Genomic DNA, 21,095 nt, shown 5'->3' on the forward strand with positions numbered 1-21,095 from the left:
AGCGCCTTCTATTTTTATTTCTGTTTTCCAGCTTCAACCTTCTGCGCCGAGGTTGAGAGGAAACATAGAAAGTAGGAGCAGGATAGCCAATCGGCTATCATCCAGCTCCACTATTCAATATGATCACTCGTGAACATCGAACTCAGTATCCTATTCTCACTTTCTCCTGTACTCTTTCATCGTTTGGCCTTATGTAACTCCTTTCTGAAAACATTAAACGTTTTATTTTCAAATGTTTACTGTGACAGAAAATTACATAGGTTCTACAATCTCTGGCTGAATAAATTTCTCCTTATTCCTGTCCTGAATGGCTTATCTCGGCTCACCAGATTGCGAACTCTGGTTCTGGACACTCCAGTCATTAGGGACAGGTTTCTGTGATATCCTGATCAGACCTGTCAGAATTATGTACATCCGGGGCGGCACGGTGGTTCACCGTGTAGCACTGCTGCCTCACAACGTCAGGGCCCTCGTTTGATTTCAGCCTGGGGAGACGTCTGTATGGAGTTTGCACATTCTGCCCGTGTCTGCGTGGGTTTCCTCCTACAATCCAAAGATTACATTGGCCATCCTAAAAATTGTCCATAGCGTTCAGGGATGTGTAGGGTACTTGCAGTGTAAAGTGATGGGGAATGGGTTTGGGTGGGATATTCTTCGGAGGATCGGTGTAGACTTGTTGGGCCGAAGGGCCTGTTTTCACACGTTTGGGATTCTATAAAATCTATAATTTCTTGAGATGGCCCTCATTCGATGAAACTCAGATGGATATAGTCGAAAGTGAATCAATGTCTGGAATTCCTATGACTGGACTGATTCTTCAAAGGAGAGCTACTGCAGATTCCAAAATCCGCCTTCAATCGCGTATTTAATCCATGGAATGGTGCAAGACAACCCCAGAATCCTCCGCGGGGATGAAGTCTGTCTATCTCTGCTTAGGGCGGTACTGCGCAAACGCAATATGGCCTTTTCTCCCGGAAGGTGAGGTGTCCATCCGGCACATGCGTAGTGCGGTTTCCGGAAACTGTATGCGGTCTCAGTCAGACCAGGTTAGAGCCATCTGCATCGGGGGAGACGCTCGGGGGGTGAGGAGCGGATAGTTATCGAAGACCAAAGGTCAATGAACTGGAATCAGAGGCGGGTCAGTAAAAGAGGTGCTTTACCAAACTGACGGTTGGTTGCGGAAGTCGGTCCCTGGCCTTCTGTGTTGGTCACGTTCTTGTTTGAATTTCATCCGGAGTGCAGAGCGAGGAGAAGCTGCTGGGACTGAAAGGCCCCAATCACTTCCAATGGGAGACTGTCGCGGGAAGTATTCCCAGGGTTAGTTGCTAAACTGAAGGAGTCTGTTCAAAGTTCAGGCATTTATTTTCGGAATAGTATTTCTCAAGAATAGTCCTAAATTAATTTATATCTAATTTTATTACTGGGACATAAGGCTAAACAGGTCAGCATTCTCTGCTGTGCTGAGGATCTGTCAAGCACAGTAGTGGGAAGTTGTATGTTTGAGACTGAAGAAATAGGATAGCTGCTAAATGTATTCACACTGGAAAAAGACAATGTTATTGAGGTGAATACCGAGATACAGACTATTAGACTAGATGGGATTGAGGGTCATAAAGTGGAGGTGTTAGCAATTCTGGAAAGTGTGAATGTAGATATGACCCTGGGCTGGATGGGATTTTAGGATTATCTGGGAAGCTAGGGAGGAAATTGCAGAGCTTTGATCTTTATGTCGTCATTGTCTACAGGAATAGTGCCAGATGACTGGAAGGCAGCAAATATTGTCCCCTTGTTAAAGAAGGGGAGTATAGACAACCTAATTATAGACCAGTGAGCCTTACTTCAGTTCTGGGTAATGTGTTGGAAAGATTCTTAGAGATAGGATTTATAAGCATCTCGAAAATAATAAGTTGATTACGGATGTGAAGAGTAGGTTGTGCCTCAAACTTTATTGAGTTCTTTGAGAATGTGACCAAACAGGTGGTTGAGGGTAAAGCAGTTGATGTGGTGTATATGGATTTCAGTAAAATATTTGGTAAGGTTCCCCACGGCAGGCTATTACAGAAAATGCTGCATGGGATTGAGGGTGATTTAGTGTTTTTGATCAAAAATTGGCTAGAAGTGGTGGTTGCTGGAAAATGATCCTCCTGGAGTTCAGTTACTTGTGGTGTACTGCAAGGATCTGTTTTGGGTCCACTGCTGTTTGTTATTTTTATAAGTGATCTGGATGAAGGCACAGAAGGATGGGTTAGTAAATTTACAGATTACTCTAAAGTCGGTGGAGTTGTGAACAGTGCGGAAGGATGTTACAGGTTACAGAGACACATAGAGAAGCTGCAAAGCTGGGATGAGAGGTTGCAAATGGAGTTCAATGTGGAAAAGTGTGAGGTGATTCAATTTGGAAGGAGTAACAGGAATACAGAGTTTTGGGCTAATGGTATGATTTTTGGCAATGTGGATGAGCAATGAGATCTCTGTGTCTATGTGCATAGATCCCTGAAAGTTGACATCCAGGTTGATAGAGTTGTTAAGAAGGTGTATGGTGTGTTAGCTTTTATTGGCAGAGAGATTGAGTTTCAGAGCCATGAGCTCATGGTGCAGCTGTACAAAACTCTGGTGTGGCTGCGCTTGGAGTATTGCATACAGTTCTGGTTGCTGCATTATAGGAAGGATGTGGAAGCTTTGGAAAGCATGCAGAGGATATTTACCAGGATGTTGCCTGGTATGGAGGGAAGGTTTTATGAGGAAAGAGTTGGGGACTGGAGGTGGTTTTCATTTGAGAGAAGCAGGTTAAGAAGTGACTTAACAGAGGCATACAAGATGATCAGAGGATTAGATAAGGTGAACAGAGAGCTTTTTCCTTGGATGGCAATGGCTAGCACAAGAGCTTTAAAGTGAGGGGTGATGGATATATGACAGAGGTAGTTTCTTTACTTAGAATAGTGTTGGTGTGGAATGACCTGCCTGCAACAGTAGTAGCCAACTTTAAGGTCATTTAAGGGTTCATTGAATAAGTATATGGATAATAATGAAAAAGTGTAGGTTAGATGGACTTCAGATTGGTTTCACAGGTCAGCACAACGTTGATAGAACAATATAGCACAGTACAAGCTATGTTCTGTGCTCTTGTGCTGTTCAGTGAGCAATTCCTGGTTTCTCAGGGACCAGCTATAAACAATGACATGTATCCACAAGAGGGTAGTGTGTGCCTGGGAGGGGGATTTATAGATAATGGTGCCCCATGCATGCTGGTCTTGACCTTGTTGGATGGAGGATCTATCAAAGTTATTCCTGTAATGTATTTGGAGGAAACCATGCCCTTAAGTATCTCACTGTCTTTATGTGGAGGCCCAGGACAAGGGAGAGGAATAAGCGTTCTTAGTTGAAAGACATTTGTGAACTAGTTGAGTTTTTATTACAATTCAATAGCTTTTCATGGTCACTATTTCTGAGCGTCTTTCATACAAATTACCAGATCCAATGAACTCCTTCTCATAATTTCCTTTAATGTTTTAACAGTTCTCTTTCTCATATCTTTTCCTGATTTAAATTTGTTTTACAGAGAATCACAGACGCACGTTCATTAGCAAGACTTCCAAACAAACATCCCATCAATACCTGAGAGATCATCAGGTCTTGAAAACCATTGGATTTTCAACGTTCTGTCTAGGAAAATGATTTCCAACATCAGTGTGATTGGAAATGCATGAAGACACATCCACCAAAGTAGTGTTCCAGTGAACTAACTATTGAGAGAGCTCTAACCAGTTACACAGCCTGAATAACATCACCCTATTCACATTGGGGAGAAACTGTATCGCTGTCCTGTGTATGGGCGAGGAGTCAGCTGATCATTCCATATGGAGAGATATGAGGACACCTGCACCACAGAGAAACCATGGAAATGTGAGGACTGTGGGAAGGGATTTAAATACCCATACCAGCTGGAAACCCATCGACGCAGTCACACTGGGGAGAGGCCGTATTCCTGCTCTGTGTGTGGGAAGGGATGCAATTGGTTATCTGACCTTCTGAAACATGAACGCACACACACTGGAGAGAGGCCGTTCATCTGTTCTGTGTGTGGAAAGGGATTCAGTGACTCATCCAACCTTCAAAAACACCAGCAAATTCACACTGGGGAGAGGCCATTCATCTGCTCTGAATGTGGGAAGGGATACATTACGTCACCTCACCTGCTGAAACACCTGCGAATTCATACCGGGGAGAGGCCATTCATCTGCCCCGAGTGTGGGAAGGCATTCAGTGACTCATCCAACCTGCTGATACACCGGCGCGTTCACACTGGGGAGAGGCCATTCATCTGTCCCGAATGTGGAAAGGGATTCACTACATCAGCGCATCTGCTGAAACACCAGCGAATTCACACAGGAGAGAGGCCTTTCACCTGCCCCAAGTGTGGGAAAAGTTTCATTCAGTCATCTCATTTGCTGACACACCAACGAGTTCACACTGGGGAGAGGCCATTCTCCTGCTCTGAGTGTGGCAAGGCATTCTCTCGGCTGTCCCGTCTTAAGGCACACCAACCGGTTCACACTGATGAGAGACCTTTCAGATGCTCCCACTGTGAGAAGAGCTTTAAAAGCAAACGTGAAGTGCTGACACACCAACGCATTCACATTGGAGAGAGGCCATTCTCCTGTACCATGTGTGGGAAACAATTTGTCAATTCAAAAAACCTTCTGAAACACCAACGAGTCCACACTGGTGAGATGTTGTTACCTGCTCCCACTGTGGAAAAGGAATTACTCTGTCACTCCAGCGAGTGACACCAGCGAGTTCACTCCAGCGAGTGACTGCAGGACAGGCATCTGTTACTGCTGTTGTTCTTAATAAAACTTTTCCTCATGTCATCCGTGCATCTCTTTCCCAAAATCTTAACTCCAGCTCCCCTCATCCTTGGACCGTTGCATAATAGAAACAATGTTTTGGTTCTCTTACTCAAGTAACCTTCATATTTGAGATACTGAAGCATGGTGACCAGAACTGGACTCTACTTCTGTTCTAAAGCCAGGTTTTGAAAGGTCAGCATTTTTTCCCTGATTTTCTCCTCAATATCTTGATTTATGAAGTTCAGGGTTCCAAATGTTTTTCTCACTGCTGTCTCAATATGTCCTGTCATCTGCATTGTGCCTTAACCTCTTACCAAGAAGGTTTCAAGACCCACCTGCTATCAAGTTGTGTAAGAGCAGATTGATTTTTCAAAATTTCTTAACTGATGATTGAGCCATGTCCATTGGGGTTTGTATCTGTTGAAGGTCCATTCCCCTGCAGGACTGTGTGACCGATGTGATAGGGAGTTGATTCAGTCCTGTGGAGGAATGGATGATGGATGTGTTGCGAGATTGATCCATCCTGCTGGAGGACCAGGAAGAAGCTGCAGTGGAACAGAGCAGTATTTGGTGCTTGTGATGTCACATGCGGAGGCCAGCAGAGGATGGATTTAAACACCGGCATGGGGCGGGGGGAGGAGAGAAACAGAGAGAGACTGATTGTGACCATGACTGGTTCATCACAGCTTATTTCATTCAAAGTGTATCCCATTGCAGACAGAGATGGGCACACACGCGTGCCCACACACCGGCACAAAACTAGATTCAAAGACACAGATGGAGACGCACACACAGACAGGCAAACACAGCTGCACTTAAACTTCCCTCTAGGTACACTGTGTCCAATTGCAGACAGAGCTGGTCATACTGATGCAAATAGACACAAACATACAGATACAGAGACACATGGTCACAGACTCACACATATCTAGACATACAGACACTCACTAACATATCCATATAGAAATACACATCGACAAAATGTCCCTTGGTATATATCATCAGGGTTGATTTGTTGAATAAACTCAGGTTTATTTGTACAATAAACTTGTTGATTTATATTGTTAATCTGCATAATCACCTTGTTTGTGAAATGACTGATTCATTTGTAGAAGTCTCAGAAAAGCATTAAAAGTAAACTTGCTGGCTTGTTCATTTCAGTCCCACTTACATTTTGCATTGATCTGTGTGAAAATCCTGTGCTCCCAATATTATGAAATAAAGTTGTGTCCCTTGGTTGAAGAATCCTCTGTTCTGTTGTCTAAAGGAACCTGTGTTGTGGCTGCTCCCGGTTTGAAACTGCAACTTGTCTCTGTGTGGATTTCAAGTCTGGGGCTGGTGTTTGTGAGGTGAGGAGGTGGGTGAGGACAGGGACAAACAGAGGCAGTCTAGTCCAAACTATTGAGCGACTTCTTTTTCTCACACCTTCCCCCTTCTGATCTTGCAAAGATGCCTCTTCGTATCTGGGGAAGGTGTGCTCCAGGTAGCTATTGGAAGGATGTTGTGAAACTTGTAAATCTTTTCTGAATCATTTCAAGGATGTTGCCAGGGTTGGAGGATGTGAGCTACAGGGAGAAGCTGAATAGTCTGGGTTGTTTTATCTGATGCATTGGAGGCTGAGGAGGTTTATAAAATCTTGAGGGGCATAGATAGGACAAATAGATAAGATCTTGGTAAAAACTTGTATTTTTCATTTACCTAAGCTAAGACTAAAGTTCAATTTAAGGTTAAAAATAGCAGGAGATCTCAGATCCGTGTTATACTCCTTTTGCTCAATGTCTCTGGCTCCAACATGTGCAGGAAGTGTGTCCAGTTGCAGCTCTTGTTAGACTGCATGACAGCTCTGGAGCTGCAGATGGACTCACTTTGGAGCATATATGATGCTGAGGGGTTCGTGGATAGCACTTTTACTTAATTGGTCACACTGCAGATTAGGATTGCTGAGGGAGAAGGGAAATGGAAAAGGAAAAGGCAGAGAAAGAACAAGAAGACAGTGCAGGTGTCCCCTGCAGTCATCTCCCTCCAAAACAAGTATGCCATTTTGGATACTGTTCCATCGATACCTCTAAGTGAATTCCAGTCAATGTTGGGAAAATTAAAATCTATCACCACCACCCTGTTTCTCCTACATCTTTCCATAATCTGTTTACATGTTTATATCTCTACCTCACGTTCGCTATTGGGAGGCCTGGAGTACATTCCTAACATTGTTACTGCACCCTTCCTACTTCTGAGCTCTGCCCATATTGCCTCACTGCTAGAGTCCTCCGTAGTGCCCTCTTTCGGGGGGAGATGGCTCACCAGGGTGGGGCAGCAGTAGCCAGGTTCATGGCACCATGGCTGGCTATGTTGTACAGAAGGGCAGGACAAAGAGTGGAAGGGCTACAATCAGGGGATTCAATTGTAAGGGGACTAGATAGGCAGATCTGTCGTCGAAAATGTGACTCCTGAATAGTTTGTTGTCTCCCAGGTGCACAGGTCAGAGATGTCTCAGATCGGCTGCAGAACATTCTGAAGGGGGAGGGTGAACAGCCAGTTGTTGTAGTGCATATAGGCACCAATGCGAAAGGCAAAAAATGGAATGAGATCCTACAAGATTTAGGGAGTTAGGATCCAAGTTAAAAGGTAGGGCCCCAGAGGTAGTAATCTCAGGATTGCTACCAGTGCCATGCGCCAGTCAGAGTAGGAATGATAGAGCAAGCAGGATGAATGCATGGCTTGAGAAATGGTGCAGGAGGGAGGTGTTCATATTTTTCGACCGGTTGTGAGGGAGCTGGGACAATTACAAATTAGATGGTCTCCACCTCGACCAGACTGGAACCAATGTCCTTGGGATGCTTTTGCTAACGCTATTGAGGAGGGTTTAAACTAATATGGCAGAGGGTTGGGAACGAAATGAGGTTAGAGGACAGCAAGGAAGCTATAACCAAGGCCTGTAAGGAATGAGATAATGAAGTCAGCATGACTAAGGGGAAGAAGAGGCAGGGAGCAGATGATGAATGCAAAGGCATTGGTGCATTTGTTTTAATGTGAGAAATATAGTAGGTAAGGCAGCTGAATTTAGGACTTGGATTAGTACTTGGGAGCATCATGCTATTGTATTACTGAGCCTTGTTTTAGGGAAGGGCATGATTGGCAACTAAACATCCCAGGATATCGATGCTTCAGGTGGATAGAGTGGGAGGTAAAGGGGTGGAGGAGTTGCATTTCTGGCCAGAGAGGGTATTGCAGCTGTGCCGAAAGAGGGCACTACGGAGGACTCTAGCAGTGAGGCAATATGGGCAGAGCTCAGAAGTAGGAAGGGTGCAGTAACAATGTTAGGAATGTACTACAGGCCTCCTAATAGCGAACGTGAGGTAGAGATATAAACATGTAAACAGATTATGGAAAGATGTAGGAGAAACAGGGTGGCGGTGATAGATTTTAATTTTTCCCAACATTGACTGGAATTCACTTAGAGGTATCGATGGAACAGAATTTATAAGGAGCATCCAGGAGGGTTTTCTAGAGCAGTATGTAAATAGTCCAACTCAGAAAGGGGCCATACTGGACCTGGTGTTGGGAAATGAGCCCGGCCAGATGGCTGAAGTTTCAGTAGGGGGATTACTTTGGGAATAGTGATCATAATTCCATAAGTTTTAGAATACTAATGGAGAAAGAGGAGAGTGATCCTAAAGAAAGGGTGCTAAATTGGAAAGGCCAACTATACCAAAACTCAGAAGAAGCTGGGCAATGTAGATTGGGAGCAGCTGTTTGAAGGTAAATCCACATTTGATATGTGGGAGGCTTTAAAAGAGAAGTTGATTAGAGTGCAGGAGAGACATGATCCTGAGAAAATAAGGGATCAAAATGACAAGGTTAGGAAAGCGTGGATGACAGGTGAAAATTGTGAGACTAGCTAAGATGAAAAAGGATGCGTACATAAAGTCTATGCAACTGAAGAAGAAAAAGCTTTGGAAGAATATTGGGAATGTAGGACCATTTCTGAAATGAGGAATTAAGAAGGCTAAAAGGGGTCATAAGATATCTTTAGCAAACAGGGTTAAGGAAAGTCCCTAAGACTTTTTCTTTCATATATAAGGAGCAGGAGGGCAACTAGAGAAAGGATTGGCTCACTCAAGGACAAAAGAGGAAAATTATGAGTGGAGACAGAGAAAATGGGTGAGATTCTTAACAAGTACTTTGCATCAGTATTCACTGAGGAGAGGGACATGACAGATGAGGTTTGGGATAGATCTTTGATTCCTCTGGGTCAAGTCGGCATAAGGAGGAGGAAGTTTTGGATATTCTAAAAGGCATTAAGGTGGACAAGTCTGGATGGGATCTACAAGTTACTGAGGGAAGCAAGAGAGGAAATAGCTGAGGCTTTAACAGATATCTTTGCAGTATACTTGAATGTGGGTGAGGTCCTGGAGGACTGGCGAATTGCTAATGTTGTTCCCTTGTTTATAAAGGGTAGCAGGGATACTCCAGGTAATTATAGACCGGTGAGGTGTAGGTGTCATATACATGGACTTTAGTAAGGCGTTTGATAAGGTTCCCCATGGTAGGCTGATGGAGAAGGTGAAGTCGCATGGGGTCCAGGATGTTCTAACAAGATGGATAGAGAACTGGCTGGGCAACAGGAGACAGAGAGTAGCAGTGGAAGGGAGATGCTCAAATGGAGACCTATGACCATAGGAAGATACCGGTTGCATGATTAGCAAGTTTGCAGATAACACTAAGATTGGTTGAGTAGCAGATAGTGAAAGGGACTGTCAGAGAATACAACAGAATATAGATAGATTGGAAAATTGGGCAGAGAAATGGCAGATGGAGTTCAATCTGGGTAAATGCGAGGTGATACATTTTGGAAGATTCGATTCAAGAGCAAACTATACAGTAAATGGAAACATTCTTCAGAAAATTGATGTATAGAGAGATCTGGGTGCTCAGGTCCATTGTTCCCTGAAGGTGGCAATGCAGGTGAGTAAAGTAGTTTAAGAAGGCATATGCCATGCTTTCCTTCATTGGACGGGGTATTGAGTACAAGAGTTGGTAGGTCATGTTACAGTTATATAGGACTTTAGTTCAGCTGCATTTGGAATACCTTGTACATTTCTGGTCGTTACATTACCAAAAGGATTTGGATGCTTTGGAGTGATTGCAGAGGAGGTTCACCAGGACGTTCCCTGGTATGGAGGATGCTAGCTATGAAGAGAGGTTGAATAGATTCAGATTATTTTCATTAGGAAGACAGAGGTTGAGGGGGTGAAAATGTGTTGCTGGAAAAGCGCAGCAGATCAGGCAGCATCCAAGGAGCAGGAGAATTGACGTTTCGGGCATGAGCCCTTCTTCAGGAATCCTGAAGAAGGGCTCATCCTTGGATGCTGCCTGACCTGCTGCGCTTTTCCAGCAACATATTTTCAGCTCTGATCTCCAGCATCTGCAGTCCTCACTTTCTCCTCGAAGAGGTTGAGGGGGGACCTGATTGAGGTCTACAAAATCATGAAAGGTATAGACAGTGTGGATAGCAAGAAGCTTTTTTTCCCAGAGTGTGGAACTGATTTACTCAAAGTAACAGGGGAAAAGTTTTGGGGAGATATGTGTGGGAAGTTCTTTAGGCAGAGAGTGGTAGATGCTTGGAACGTATTGCCAGTGGAGCTTCAAGAGGTGGGAACAATTACATCACTTAAGATGTACCTATACAGAAACATGAATGGACAGGGAGCAAAGGCATACAGACTTTTAGAAAATAGGCGGCAGGTTTAGATAGAGGTTCTGGATTGGCGCAGGCTTGGAGGGCCAAAGGGCCTGTACCTTGTGCTGTACTTTCCTTTGTTGTCTTCTCCCTTGAGTGGGGGAGTCCAGAACTAGAAGGAATAGGTTCAGGCTGAGAGGGGAAAGATATAAAAGGGTCCGAAGGGGCAACGTTTTTACACAGAGGGTCGTGTGCGTATAGAATGAGCTGCCAGAGAAAGTGGTGGAGGCTGGTATGATTACAGTATTTAAAAGGCATCTGGATGGGTATATGAATAGGAAGGGATTAGAGGAATATGGACCAAGTGTTGGCAAATGGGGCTAGAACAGGTGAGGATATCTGGTTGGCATGGATGAGTTAGACCGAGGGTCTGCTTCTGTGCTATACATCTATATGACTGGATGAACTGGGTTGGACAGAGAGGGGTCTTTAACAGGCCTGAATGTATTTAAAGTAGGCCCTGGCAGCCATTGTTCTTTTTGCCATGTAAAATGAGCAGGAAAGGGACTTCAGCAATACATTTCATAAGGTTTCCCATGGTAGGTATGGGATACAGGGAGATTTGGCTGTCTGGATTCAGAATTGGTTGGCTGACAGAAGGCAGAGAGTGGTTGGAGATGGAAAATATTTTGCCCAGAGGTCAGTCTTGAGTGGTGTCCCACAGGGCTCTGTTCTTGGGCCTCTGCTCTTCGTAGGATGTTATGGGGTGGTTTAGTAAATTTGCAGATGACACAAAGGTTTGAGGTGCAGTTGATAGTATCAAGGGCTATTGCAGGCTGCAGCACAACATAGGCAGGATGCAGAGCTGGGTTGAGAAATGGCAGATGGAGTTTAACCTGGATAAATGCAAAGTGATGCATTTTGGAAGGTCAAACTTGAAAGCTGAATATAAGAATAAAGACAGGATTCTTGGCAGTGTTGGGGAACAGAGGGATCTTGGCGTTCAAGTACATAGATCCCTCAAAGTTGCCACTCAAGTGGAGAGGGTTGTTAAGAAAGCATCTGGTATTTTGGCTTTCATTAACAGGGGGATTGAGTTTAAGAGCTGTGAGGTTTTGCTACAGCTTTACAAGTCCCTGGTGAGACCACACTTGGAATGTTGTGTCCAGTTCTGCTCATCCTACTATAGGAATGACATAGAGGCTTTGGAGAGGGTGCAAAGAAGGTTTACCAGGATGCTGTCTGGACTGGAGGGTTGTCTTATGAAGAGATGTTGACTAAGCTTGGACTTTTCTCTCTGGAGAGAAGGAGGAAGAGAAGTGACATGATCGAGGTATACAAGGTAGGGAGAAGCATGGATAGAGTCAGTAGCCAGAGACTTAGGCATGACCGACTGGCATGAGAGGTCATAGTTTTAAGATATTAGGAGGAAGATATAGAGGGGACATCAGAGGTCGGTTCTTTACATAGAGAGTTGTGAATGCATGGTATGCATTGCTAGTAGTGGTGGTGGAAGCAGAGTCATTCAGGACATGTAAGCGACTGCTGGACATGCACATGGACAGCAGTGAATTGAGGGGTATGTAGGTTAGGTTATTTTATTTTACATTACGATTAATGCTCGGCACAACATCATGGGCTGAAGGGCCTGTTCTGTGCTGTACTTTTCTATGTTCTATGAAATGAGTACTAGAGGGTTTCTGTGTCTCTCTGTGAAAGTGTGTGGGTACTTGGAATCTCAGTGCCAGTTTTGATTTTTTAACCTCCCCTCTACCATCTCCTTAACCATCCAGGCTGAAGCAAACTCCAGGTGCAGGATCAAGGTAGGAGTTTCATGGTGAATGGGAGGGCCATTCAGGAGTGTAGTGGAACAGAGAGACCTTGGAGTTCAGGTGCACGGTTCTCTGAATTCAGTCACAGGTAGTGAAGAAGTTTATTTGGCACACGGCCTTCATCAGGGCAGTGAGTACAGAAGTTAGAAAGTTAATTTGATTAGATTAGATTCCCTACATTGGGGAAACAGGCCCTTCGGCCCAACAAGACCCTCTGAAGAGAGTAACCCACCACTCTGACTAATGCACCTAGCACTACGGGCAATTTAGTATGGCCAATTCACCTTACCTGCACATCTTTGGACTGTGGGAGGAAACCGGAGCACCCGGAGGAAACCTGTGCAGACACGGGGAGAATGTGCAAACTCCACACAGACAGTTGCCCAAGGCCGGAATCAAACCTGGGTCCCTGGTGCTGTGAGGCAGCAGTGCTAACCACTGAGCCACCGTGCTGCCCCACGGTTGCAGTTGTACAGGATGTTGATGAAGCCACACTTGGAGCATTGTGTTCAGTTTTGATCACCTTGCTATGGGAAGGATTTTATTAAACTGGAACAAGTGCAAAAGAAATTTACAAGAATGTTGCCAGGGCTCAAGGAACTGAGGAAAAGGGAGAGATTGGACTAAGTAGGAATTTTTCTGTAGAGAATAGGAGACTGAGAGGGATCTGATAGAAGTGTACAAAATCATGAGAGGCATGGATAGGGTGAATGCCTTCAGTCTTTTTCCCAGAGTTGGGGAACCAAAGACTGGAGGGCATCAGTTTAAGGCTGGAGGGAAAGAATAAACGGGATTCCGAGGGGCAACGTTTTGCACACAGAAAGTGGTACGCATTGGAATACGCTGCCAGCAGATGTGGTTGAGATGAGTACCTTACCTACATTCAAAAGCCATTTGGACAATTATATGGATAAGGAAGGATTAGAAGGATATGAACCAAGTGCAGAATAGTGTGGGTGGACATTTTGTTCAGCATGGACCAGTTTAGGCCGAAGGACTAAATGCCATGGACTCGATGAGAGAGCTGGAACCCGCTGGAATGGTGAATATCCCCTTCCAGTCTCTCCACGTCTTTCCTTAACTCCTGTCTTCCTCTCTCTCTCTCTCTCTTTTCAGTCTGTCTCCCTCCTCTCTAGCTTTGAGTCTGTGTCTCTTTATCTCTGTACCTCTGTCTCCCTGTGCCTGCCCTCTCTCTATTTACCTCCCTCTGTGAATAGTGACGAAGGATGTTGTAGGTTACAGAGAGACATAGATAAGCTGCAGAGCTGGGCTGAGAGATGGCAAATGGAGTTTAATGCGGACGAGTGTGAGGTGATTCACTTTGGTCAGAGTAACCGGAATGCAAAGTACTGGGCGAATGGTAAGATTTTTGGTAGTGTAGATGAGCAGAGAGACCTCGGTGAGCAGAGAGACCTAGATGAGCAGAGAGACCACATATCCTTGAAAGTTGCCACCCAGGTTGACGGGATTGTTAAGAAGGCATACAGTGTTTTAGCTTTTATTAATAGAGGGATCGAGTTCCGGAACCATAAGGTTATGCTACAGCTGTACAAAACTCTGGTGCGGCCACACTTGGAGTATTGTGCACAGTTCTGGTCACCACATTATAAGAAGGATGTGGAAGCTTTGGAAAGGGTGCAGAGGAGATTTACTAGGATGTTGCCTGGTATGGAGGGGAGGTCTTACAAGGAAAGGCTGAGGGACTTGAGGCTGTTTTCGTTGGAGAGAAGAAAGTTGAGAGGTGACTTAATAGAGACATACAAGATAATCAGAGGGTTAGATAGGGTGGACAGGGATAGCCTTTTTCCAAGTATGGTGACGGCGAGCACAAAGGGGCATAGCTTTAAATTGAGGGGTGATAGATATAGGACAGATGTCAGAGGTAGTTTCTTTACTCAGAGAGTATTAGTAGATTTGCCAACTTTAAGTGCATTTAAGTCATCATTGGACAAGCATATGGAATAGTGTAGGTTAGATGGACTTCAGATTGGTATGACAGGTCAGTGCAACATCGAGGGCCGAAGGGCCTGCACTGCACTGTAATGTTCTATGTTGTATATGTCTGTATTCTTTCCCAAATCCTATTTTATCTCTTTCCATGTCTCTTCCCATCACCCAGTCTCTTTCTCTGTTACTGTCTCTTGTATGTCTCTTACCTCAACGTTTTGCTTTTGTCTCTGTTCTCTCCCACTCTTCTTTTTTCCTCTTCTCTTTTTCCCTGTTTCTTTTTTTCCCAACTCCTTTTTGCTCCCGTCTGTTTACCTCCCCATAGTTTTTTCCCTGTCTTTACTTCTCCCCTATTTGTTTCCATTTTTTTACTGTCTCACTTTTTACCCATTTCTCTTTTATCACCCGGCTCTTTTTTTCCCCTATCTCTTGATACCACCCCCAAATTTTTTCCACTATCGCTTTCTTTTCCACTGTATCTATTTATTCCAGTCTTGCTTTTCCCCAGCATCTCTCTACAGACCCCTACCATGTTTTGCAGCCCCTTCATAATTATCACCTTGAAAATTATGCATTAATCTCTCACCCCTAAATTCTGTGTTCTCATCAAAATTTTCAGATTTCCCCCCCTCACAGACTTTGTGCCCCAAAGTTTTCCACACCACTAAATTTGGTTCCACCTCCCTGGCTTGTGTGACCCCTTCCAATTTTGCAAATTCCCAAATCTTGCTGTCCACCCACCCCCAAATTGTACAGGACAGTGTTGTCTCCCCTCCAATTTTGCAGCCCCCCAAAAATTGTTCTCTCCCTCCAAATTTTCATGCTGAGCATTTTGCATCACCCCAAAATTGTGCCCTTTACCCAGATAGAACATAGAACATAGAACATAGAACAGTACAACGAAGATCAGGCCCTTCGGCCATCGATGTTGTGCCAACCTGTGAACTCATCTAAGCTCATCCCCCTACACTATCCCATCATCATCCATGTGCTTATCCAAGGATTGTTTAATTCTCCCTAATGTTGCTGAGTTTACTACTTTGGCAAAAGTGAGGACTGCAGATGCTGGGGATTAGAGCTGAAAAATGCGTTGCTGGAAAAGGCCAGCAGGTCAGGCAGCATCCAAGGAGCAGAGAATTGACATTTCAGGCATTAGCCCTTCTTCAGGAATGAAGAAGGGCTTATGCCCGAAACGTCGATTCTCCTGTTCCTTGGATGCTGCCTGCCCTGCTGCACTTTTCCAGCAACACATTTTTCAGCTAGCTACTTTGGCAGGCAGGGCATTCCACTCTCTAAGTAAAGAACCTGCCTCTGACATCTGCCTTAAATCTATCACCCCTGTATTTGTAGTTTTGCCCTCTTGTATAAACTGACGTCATCATCCTAGGAAAAAGACTTTCACTATCTACCCTATCTAATCCTCTGATTATCTTGTATGTCTCTATAAAATCCCCTCTTAGCCTTATTCTTTCCATTGAGAACAGACCCCAGTCTCTCAGCATTTCCTCATAAGACTTTGCCTCCAGACCAGGCAACATCCTGGTAAATCTCCTCTGCACCTTTTCCAATGCTTCCAATGTATTGGGGCAGCCAGACCTGTACACTATAGCGTTTTGTATAGTTGTAGCATGACATTACAGCTCTGGAACTCAATCCCTCTACTCATTAAACCCAACACACCATATGCCTTCTTAACAGCACTATCAATCTGGGTGGCAACTTTCAGGGATCTATGTACATGGACTCCAAGATCCCTGTGCACATCCACACCACCAAGAATCTTTCTATTGATCCAGTAATCTGCCTTCCTGTTATTCTTCCCAAAGTGCATCACCTCACATTTATCTGCATTGAACTCCATTTGCCACTTCTCAGCCCAATTCTGCAGAATATCTAAGTCCCCTTGCAACCTGCAACATTCTTCCACACTGTGCACTACTCCACCGACTTCTGGATGATGATGGCATAGTGTAGGGGGACAAGTTGAGAATAGTTCACGGGTCAGCACAAAATCGAGGGCTGAAGGGCCTGTTCTGCGCCATATTGTTCTATGTTCTATGACTTTAGTGTCATCTACAAACTTACTAACCGATCCACCTATGCCTGTGTCTAAGTCATTTATAAAAATGACAAACAGCAGTGGTCCCAAAACAGATCTTTGTGGCACACCACTAGTAACCGGACTCCAGGCTGAATATTCTCCATCAACCACCACTTACTGCCTTCTTTCAGAAAGCCAGTTTCTAATCCAAACTGCTAAACCACCCTCAATCCCATGACTCTGCATTTTCTCCAACACCCTACCATGTAGAACCTTATCAAAGGCTTTACTGAAGTCCATGTACACCATGTCAACTGCCCTACCCCCATCCAGATGCTTGGTCACCTTCTCAAAAATCTCAATGAGGTTTGTGAGACATGACCTGCCCTTGACGAAACCATGTTGACTATCTGAAATCAAATTATTCTTTGTTAGATGAGTATGAATCCTATCTTTTATAATCCTTTCCAAAAGTTCACCTACAACAGACATAAGGCTCACTGGTCTATAATTACCTGGGGTCATCTCTACTGTCGTACTTGAACAAGGGCACAACAATTGCAATCCTCCAGTCCTCTGGTACTAAACCTGTAGACAATGACAACTCAAAGTTCAAAGCCAAAGGCTTCGCCATCTCCTCTCTAGCTTCCCAGAGAATCCTTGGATAAATCCCATCCAGCCCAGGAGACTTGTCCAGTTACACTCCTTCTAGAATTGATAACACTTACTAACCTTGATCCTTTTTAGTCTAATATCTCATATCTCATTCTTCTCCTCTACAATATTCTCCTTTTCTGGAGTAAAATCAAGGAGAAATATTTGTTTAGCATCTCTCCAATCTCCACAGGGTCCACACACAACTTCTCATTTCTGTCTTTGACTGGGCCTATTCCTACCTTAGTCGTCCTTTTATTCCTCACATACCTATAGAAAGCTTTAGGCTTCTCCTTTATTCTAAGCAACCCCACAAAACTTTGATATGCACTCCATAAATTTTGCCTCTCCCAAAATATTGTGCCAAACTCATCAAATTCTCAATTATCCTCAATTATACAACCCCCGCCCCAATATTGTTGTGTCCCCAGACCAATTTTACACACCCCCACTTTCCTGTGATCTGCCAAATTTTGCAAACTCCCAAGTTTTGTGGACCTACCAAACTTTGAACCTTCAAATACTCCACCCCTAATAGCTTGCACTCCTCCATCTGTAGTACCCCTACCAAACTATACAGCCCTCTGCAATGCCTCCCCCGCAACGATTGTGTGACCCACCCCAAAGTTTTGCAGCCCATAAATTAAGGGCCTCCTTGTTGCAACCGCCTCAATTATGCAGTCCTAACAATTTTGTGCCCTGTATAATTTGCAGTCCCACAAGTATTCTGCAAGCTCCTACATTCACTGTATTTTCATGTCTGTAAATTTCGCTCTTCCCCAATTATCGTGACCCCCACAGGTTTCACAGCCACAAAAACCATGTGTGTCATCGCAGAAATTTGGCACTCACCTCCTCCAAATTGTTCACCTTTTCCAAATGATGTCTCTTGCCCATTTTTGGACACCCACTTCATGTTTTGTGCCATCATTCTCCCATTTTGCACACATACCTATTTTTGCCCCCTCCAATTAAATGCCCCCAAAATGTGGAATTCTCTATTCTGGAGGGCTGTTGAAGCTTAGACATTGAGTAAGTGGAAAGTAGACATTGGAGTCACAGGTAGATAGAATAGTGAAGAAGGCATTTGGTATGCTTTCATTTATTAGTCAGAGTATTGAGTACAGGAGTTTGGAGGTCATGTTGCAGCTGTACGGGACATTGGTCAGGCCACTATTGGAATATTGCATGCCATTCTTGTGTCCTTCCTATCGGAAAGATGTTGTGAAACTTGAAAGGGTTTAGAAAAGATTTACAAGGATGTTGCCAGGACTGGAGGATTTGAGCTACAGGGAGAGGCTGAACAGGCTGGAGCTGTTTTCCCTGAAGCATCAGATGCTGAGGGGTGACCTTATGGAGGTTTATAAAATCATGAGGGGCATGGATAGGATAAATAGACAAAGTCTTTTCCCTGGGGTGGGGGAGTCCAGAACTAGAGGGCATAGGTTTAGGGTGAGGGGGTAAGATATAAAAGAGACCTAAGTGGCAACTTTTTCACAAAGTGGGTGGGACATGTATGGAATGAGCTGCCAGAGGAAGTGGTGGAGGCTACATCTAAAAGGCATCTGGACGGGTATATGAATAGGAAGGGTTTGAAGAGATATGGACTGGATCCAGGCAGGTGGGACTAGATTGGGTTGGGATAGCTGCGCAGTGTGGACGAGCTGACCGAAGAGTCTGTTTTCATGCTGTACATCTCTATGGCTCTAAGTGGATGATCAGTTATTGTATTGAATGGTACAGCAGGCTCAGTGGCTGGATGGCTACCTCCTGCTCTGCATACAATGTTTAAGATCTGACCAGATTATTAGCTGGTGATTTATTTTACAGATCTCCAAAACTCAAGAAAGGAATTTCCTTAACGACAATTGATTTCTACCTGACACCAGCTCGTTCTTAGCTGTGAGCTTGATTTTCTAATTTTCTGATTACGCACTTTGCAAAACTTCTGAATACTATGAGAAAGATCCCTCTTTATTATTCTAAATCCCAGTGAATACAAACCTAACCAACCCAATCTCTCCTCATAGAGCAGTCCCTGCTGTCCCAGGATTCAATCTGGTAAACCACAGCAAGAACATCCTATTCCAAGTGAAGATACCAAAACTGCATACAGTATTCGAAATAAGGCCTCACCACAGCCCTGTATAATTGCAGCAAGACATGTTTGTTGCTGTCCTTGAATCCTCTCACTATGAATACAGCTTGCCTTCTTTACTGCTTGCTGCACTTGCACACTTTCAGTGGCTAATGCAACAGGAGACCCAAGTCTCAGTGAACCTTCCCTTCTCTCAATTTACACCCATTCAAATAAACTGCCTTTCTATTTTTGCTACCAAAGTGGATAACCTTACATTTATCCACACTAACCTGTATCAGCCATGCATTTGCTGTCTGTCCAAATAACATTACATTCTCCTCACAATTCAGCATTCCACACAGCTTTGTGTCATCTACAAATTTTGAAATATTATATTTAGGCCTCTCATTTAAATCATTGGCATACATTGTGAATAGTTGAAGTCCTAGTACCAATCCCTGCAGTACCCCAGTCATTAATCATCACAAAACATCAATCTGATTGATCATCGCTGACTGACCATCCAGAATAGCAGATGTTAGACTGACGTTCATGACTGACAGTGATTTGATGAGCAATTGTGAACCAACAATTTACTCAAGAAGGCCATTCAACCTGTTGTGTCTGTGCAGTTCTCTACCTTGTATTCTGACCTTGTACCATCCTCTGACCTTTTCTTCTAATCTTGAAATCATCCAATGCACTTTATTGAAACTGTCTAAACCATTATTCCACACAATGCATTCCAGATATAATTGCTAACTGTATAAAGTTTCTTTCTTCTGTCACATTTCCTTCTCTTACAATTTATTTGAAAATACTCTCAATGCTTTTACCAGAGCGATCAGTTTCTCACTATCTACTCTCATGGTTCTAAAAACTTCTTTTAAATTGTCTGTCAGCCTTCTCCAATCTAACATTATGGCTGAAATTTCTCGCTGTTGGAGCTATTCACATGAAGGTGGTTTCTCCAAACCTCCCAATATTCCCTTTGTTCCTTCTCTCTAGTTAAAACTAATTTAAAAGTGGAGTAGTCTTATGATCCATTTTGGTTCCTGAATCTCTTCATGTTGATGAATTCACTCCAGTTGATCATTAGGAAGAATTAAGCCAAGGTTTCCAGTCCCTGCTCCAACCGTCACTCCTGAACTACTGCCTCCACCTCCCTCTCTTGAAACTCACTGATATTCCACCTGACTATTCACAAATTGGTGCTGCATTTGATTCGGAGAGGAGCTTCTGATCTCATATCTGTGTCAGCACTAAGACCTGTATTCCTTTCTGTCATCTCATTTAAGTCTAAGCCTATCTCAATGTAGCTGCTGTTGAAACCATAATTCATCCCTTTCTTACCTCCAGGCTTGACTACTTCAATACTTTGCTCAATGATCTTCCACGTTCTACCTTCTGTAAACTGGAATTATCTGAAACTTTGCTATTGGTACATTGCAACAATTCTCATTCCATGTCACTGTTGTGTGCACTGACCTACATAGATGCCCATTCAATCAATATCTGGATTTTAGAGTTCTCATCCTGGTCATCAAATTCCTCCCATGGTTTCTCCCATCTTTACCACTGTAATCTCCCTATCTGAGATATTTGGATTGTTTTAATTCCAGTTTATTACACATTTTCAATTTTCATTCATTGGCAGCTGCACCTTAAGTTGCCTCAGCCCCAAGGTGTAGATTTCCCTTTCTGTATCTCACTGACATTCTTGAAACTTTATTGCCAAACTGTTTGGTCACCAGCCCTGATATAACCTCATGTGGGCGCTACACAAAGACTTGTTTTACCTCCTTTCCTTTAAGTCCACTGCATTTGCTTTTCTATGGCACAAACAGTATGTAATTAAAAGTTATTGCTGACTGCCCCCAGCCTTCTGCTTGGTTTGCCCACACTCTGTCTATTGTTCATTGCGGCAAACGTTTGCCTGAAACGTCGATTTTCCTACTCCTCGGATGCTGCCTGATCTGCTGTGCTTTCCAGCACTATTCATTGCTCCAAG

The 21,095-nt window shown here is 43.9% G+C and overlaps 1 protein-coding gene across 3 annotated transcripts; it reads left to right on the top strand.

The window, feature by feature from the left end:
* The first annotated feature begins 1,002 nt into the window (after positions 1-1,002).
* Positions 1,003-6,086, top strand: LOC140453709 (uncharacterized). 3 transcript variants are annotated; one of them, XM_072548671.1, is made up of 2 exons: positions 1,003-1,151; positions 3,560-6,086. In XM_072548671.1, the coding sequence occupies exon 2, from the start codon at positions 3,858-3,860 to the stop codon at positions 4,785-4,787; it is 930 nt and encodes a 309-aa protein (XP_072404772.1). In that variant the 5' UTR covers positions 1,003-1,151; positions 3,560-3,857; the 3' UTR covers positions 4,788-6,086. The 3 variants fall into 3 exon arrangements, with proteins under 3 accessions (XP_072404772.1, XP_072404771.1, XP_072404773.1); XM_072548670.1 differs by having other exon boundaries at positions 1,003-1,138; XM_072548672.1 differs by lacking the exon at positions 1,003-1,151 and adding an exon at positions 1,208-1,317.
* The last annotated feature ends 15,009 nt before the right edge of the window (positions 6,087-21,095 follow it).

Source organism: Chiloscyllium punctatum, chromosome 27 (genome assembly GCF_047496795.1).
Source record: "Chiloscyllium punctatum isolate Juve2018m chromosome 27, sChiPun1.3, whole genome shotgun sequence".
In the NCBI taxonomy this organism is placed as follows: Eukaryota; Metazoa; Chordata; class Chondrichthyes; order Orectolobiformes; family Hemiscylliidae; genus Chiloscyllium; species Chiloscyllium punctatum.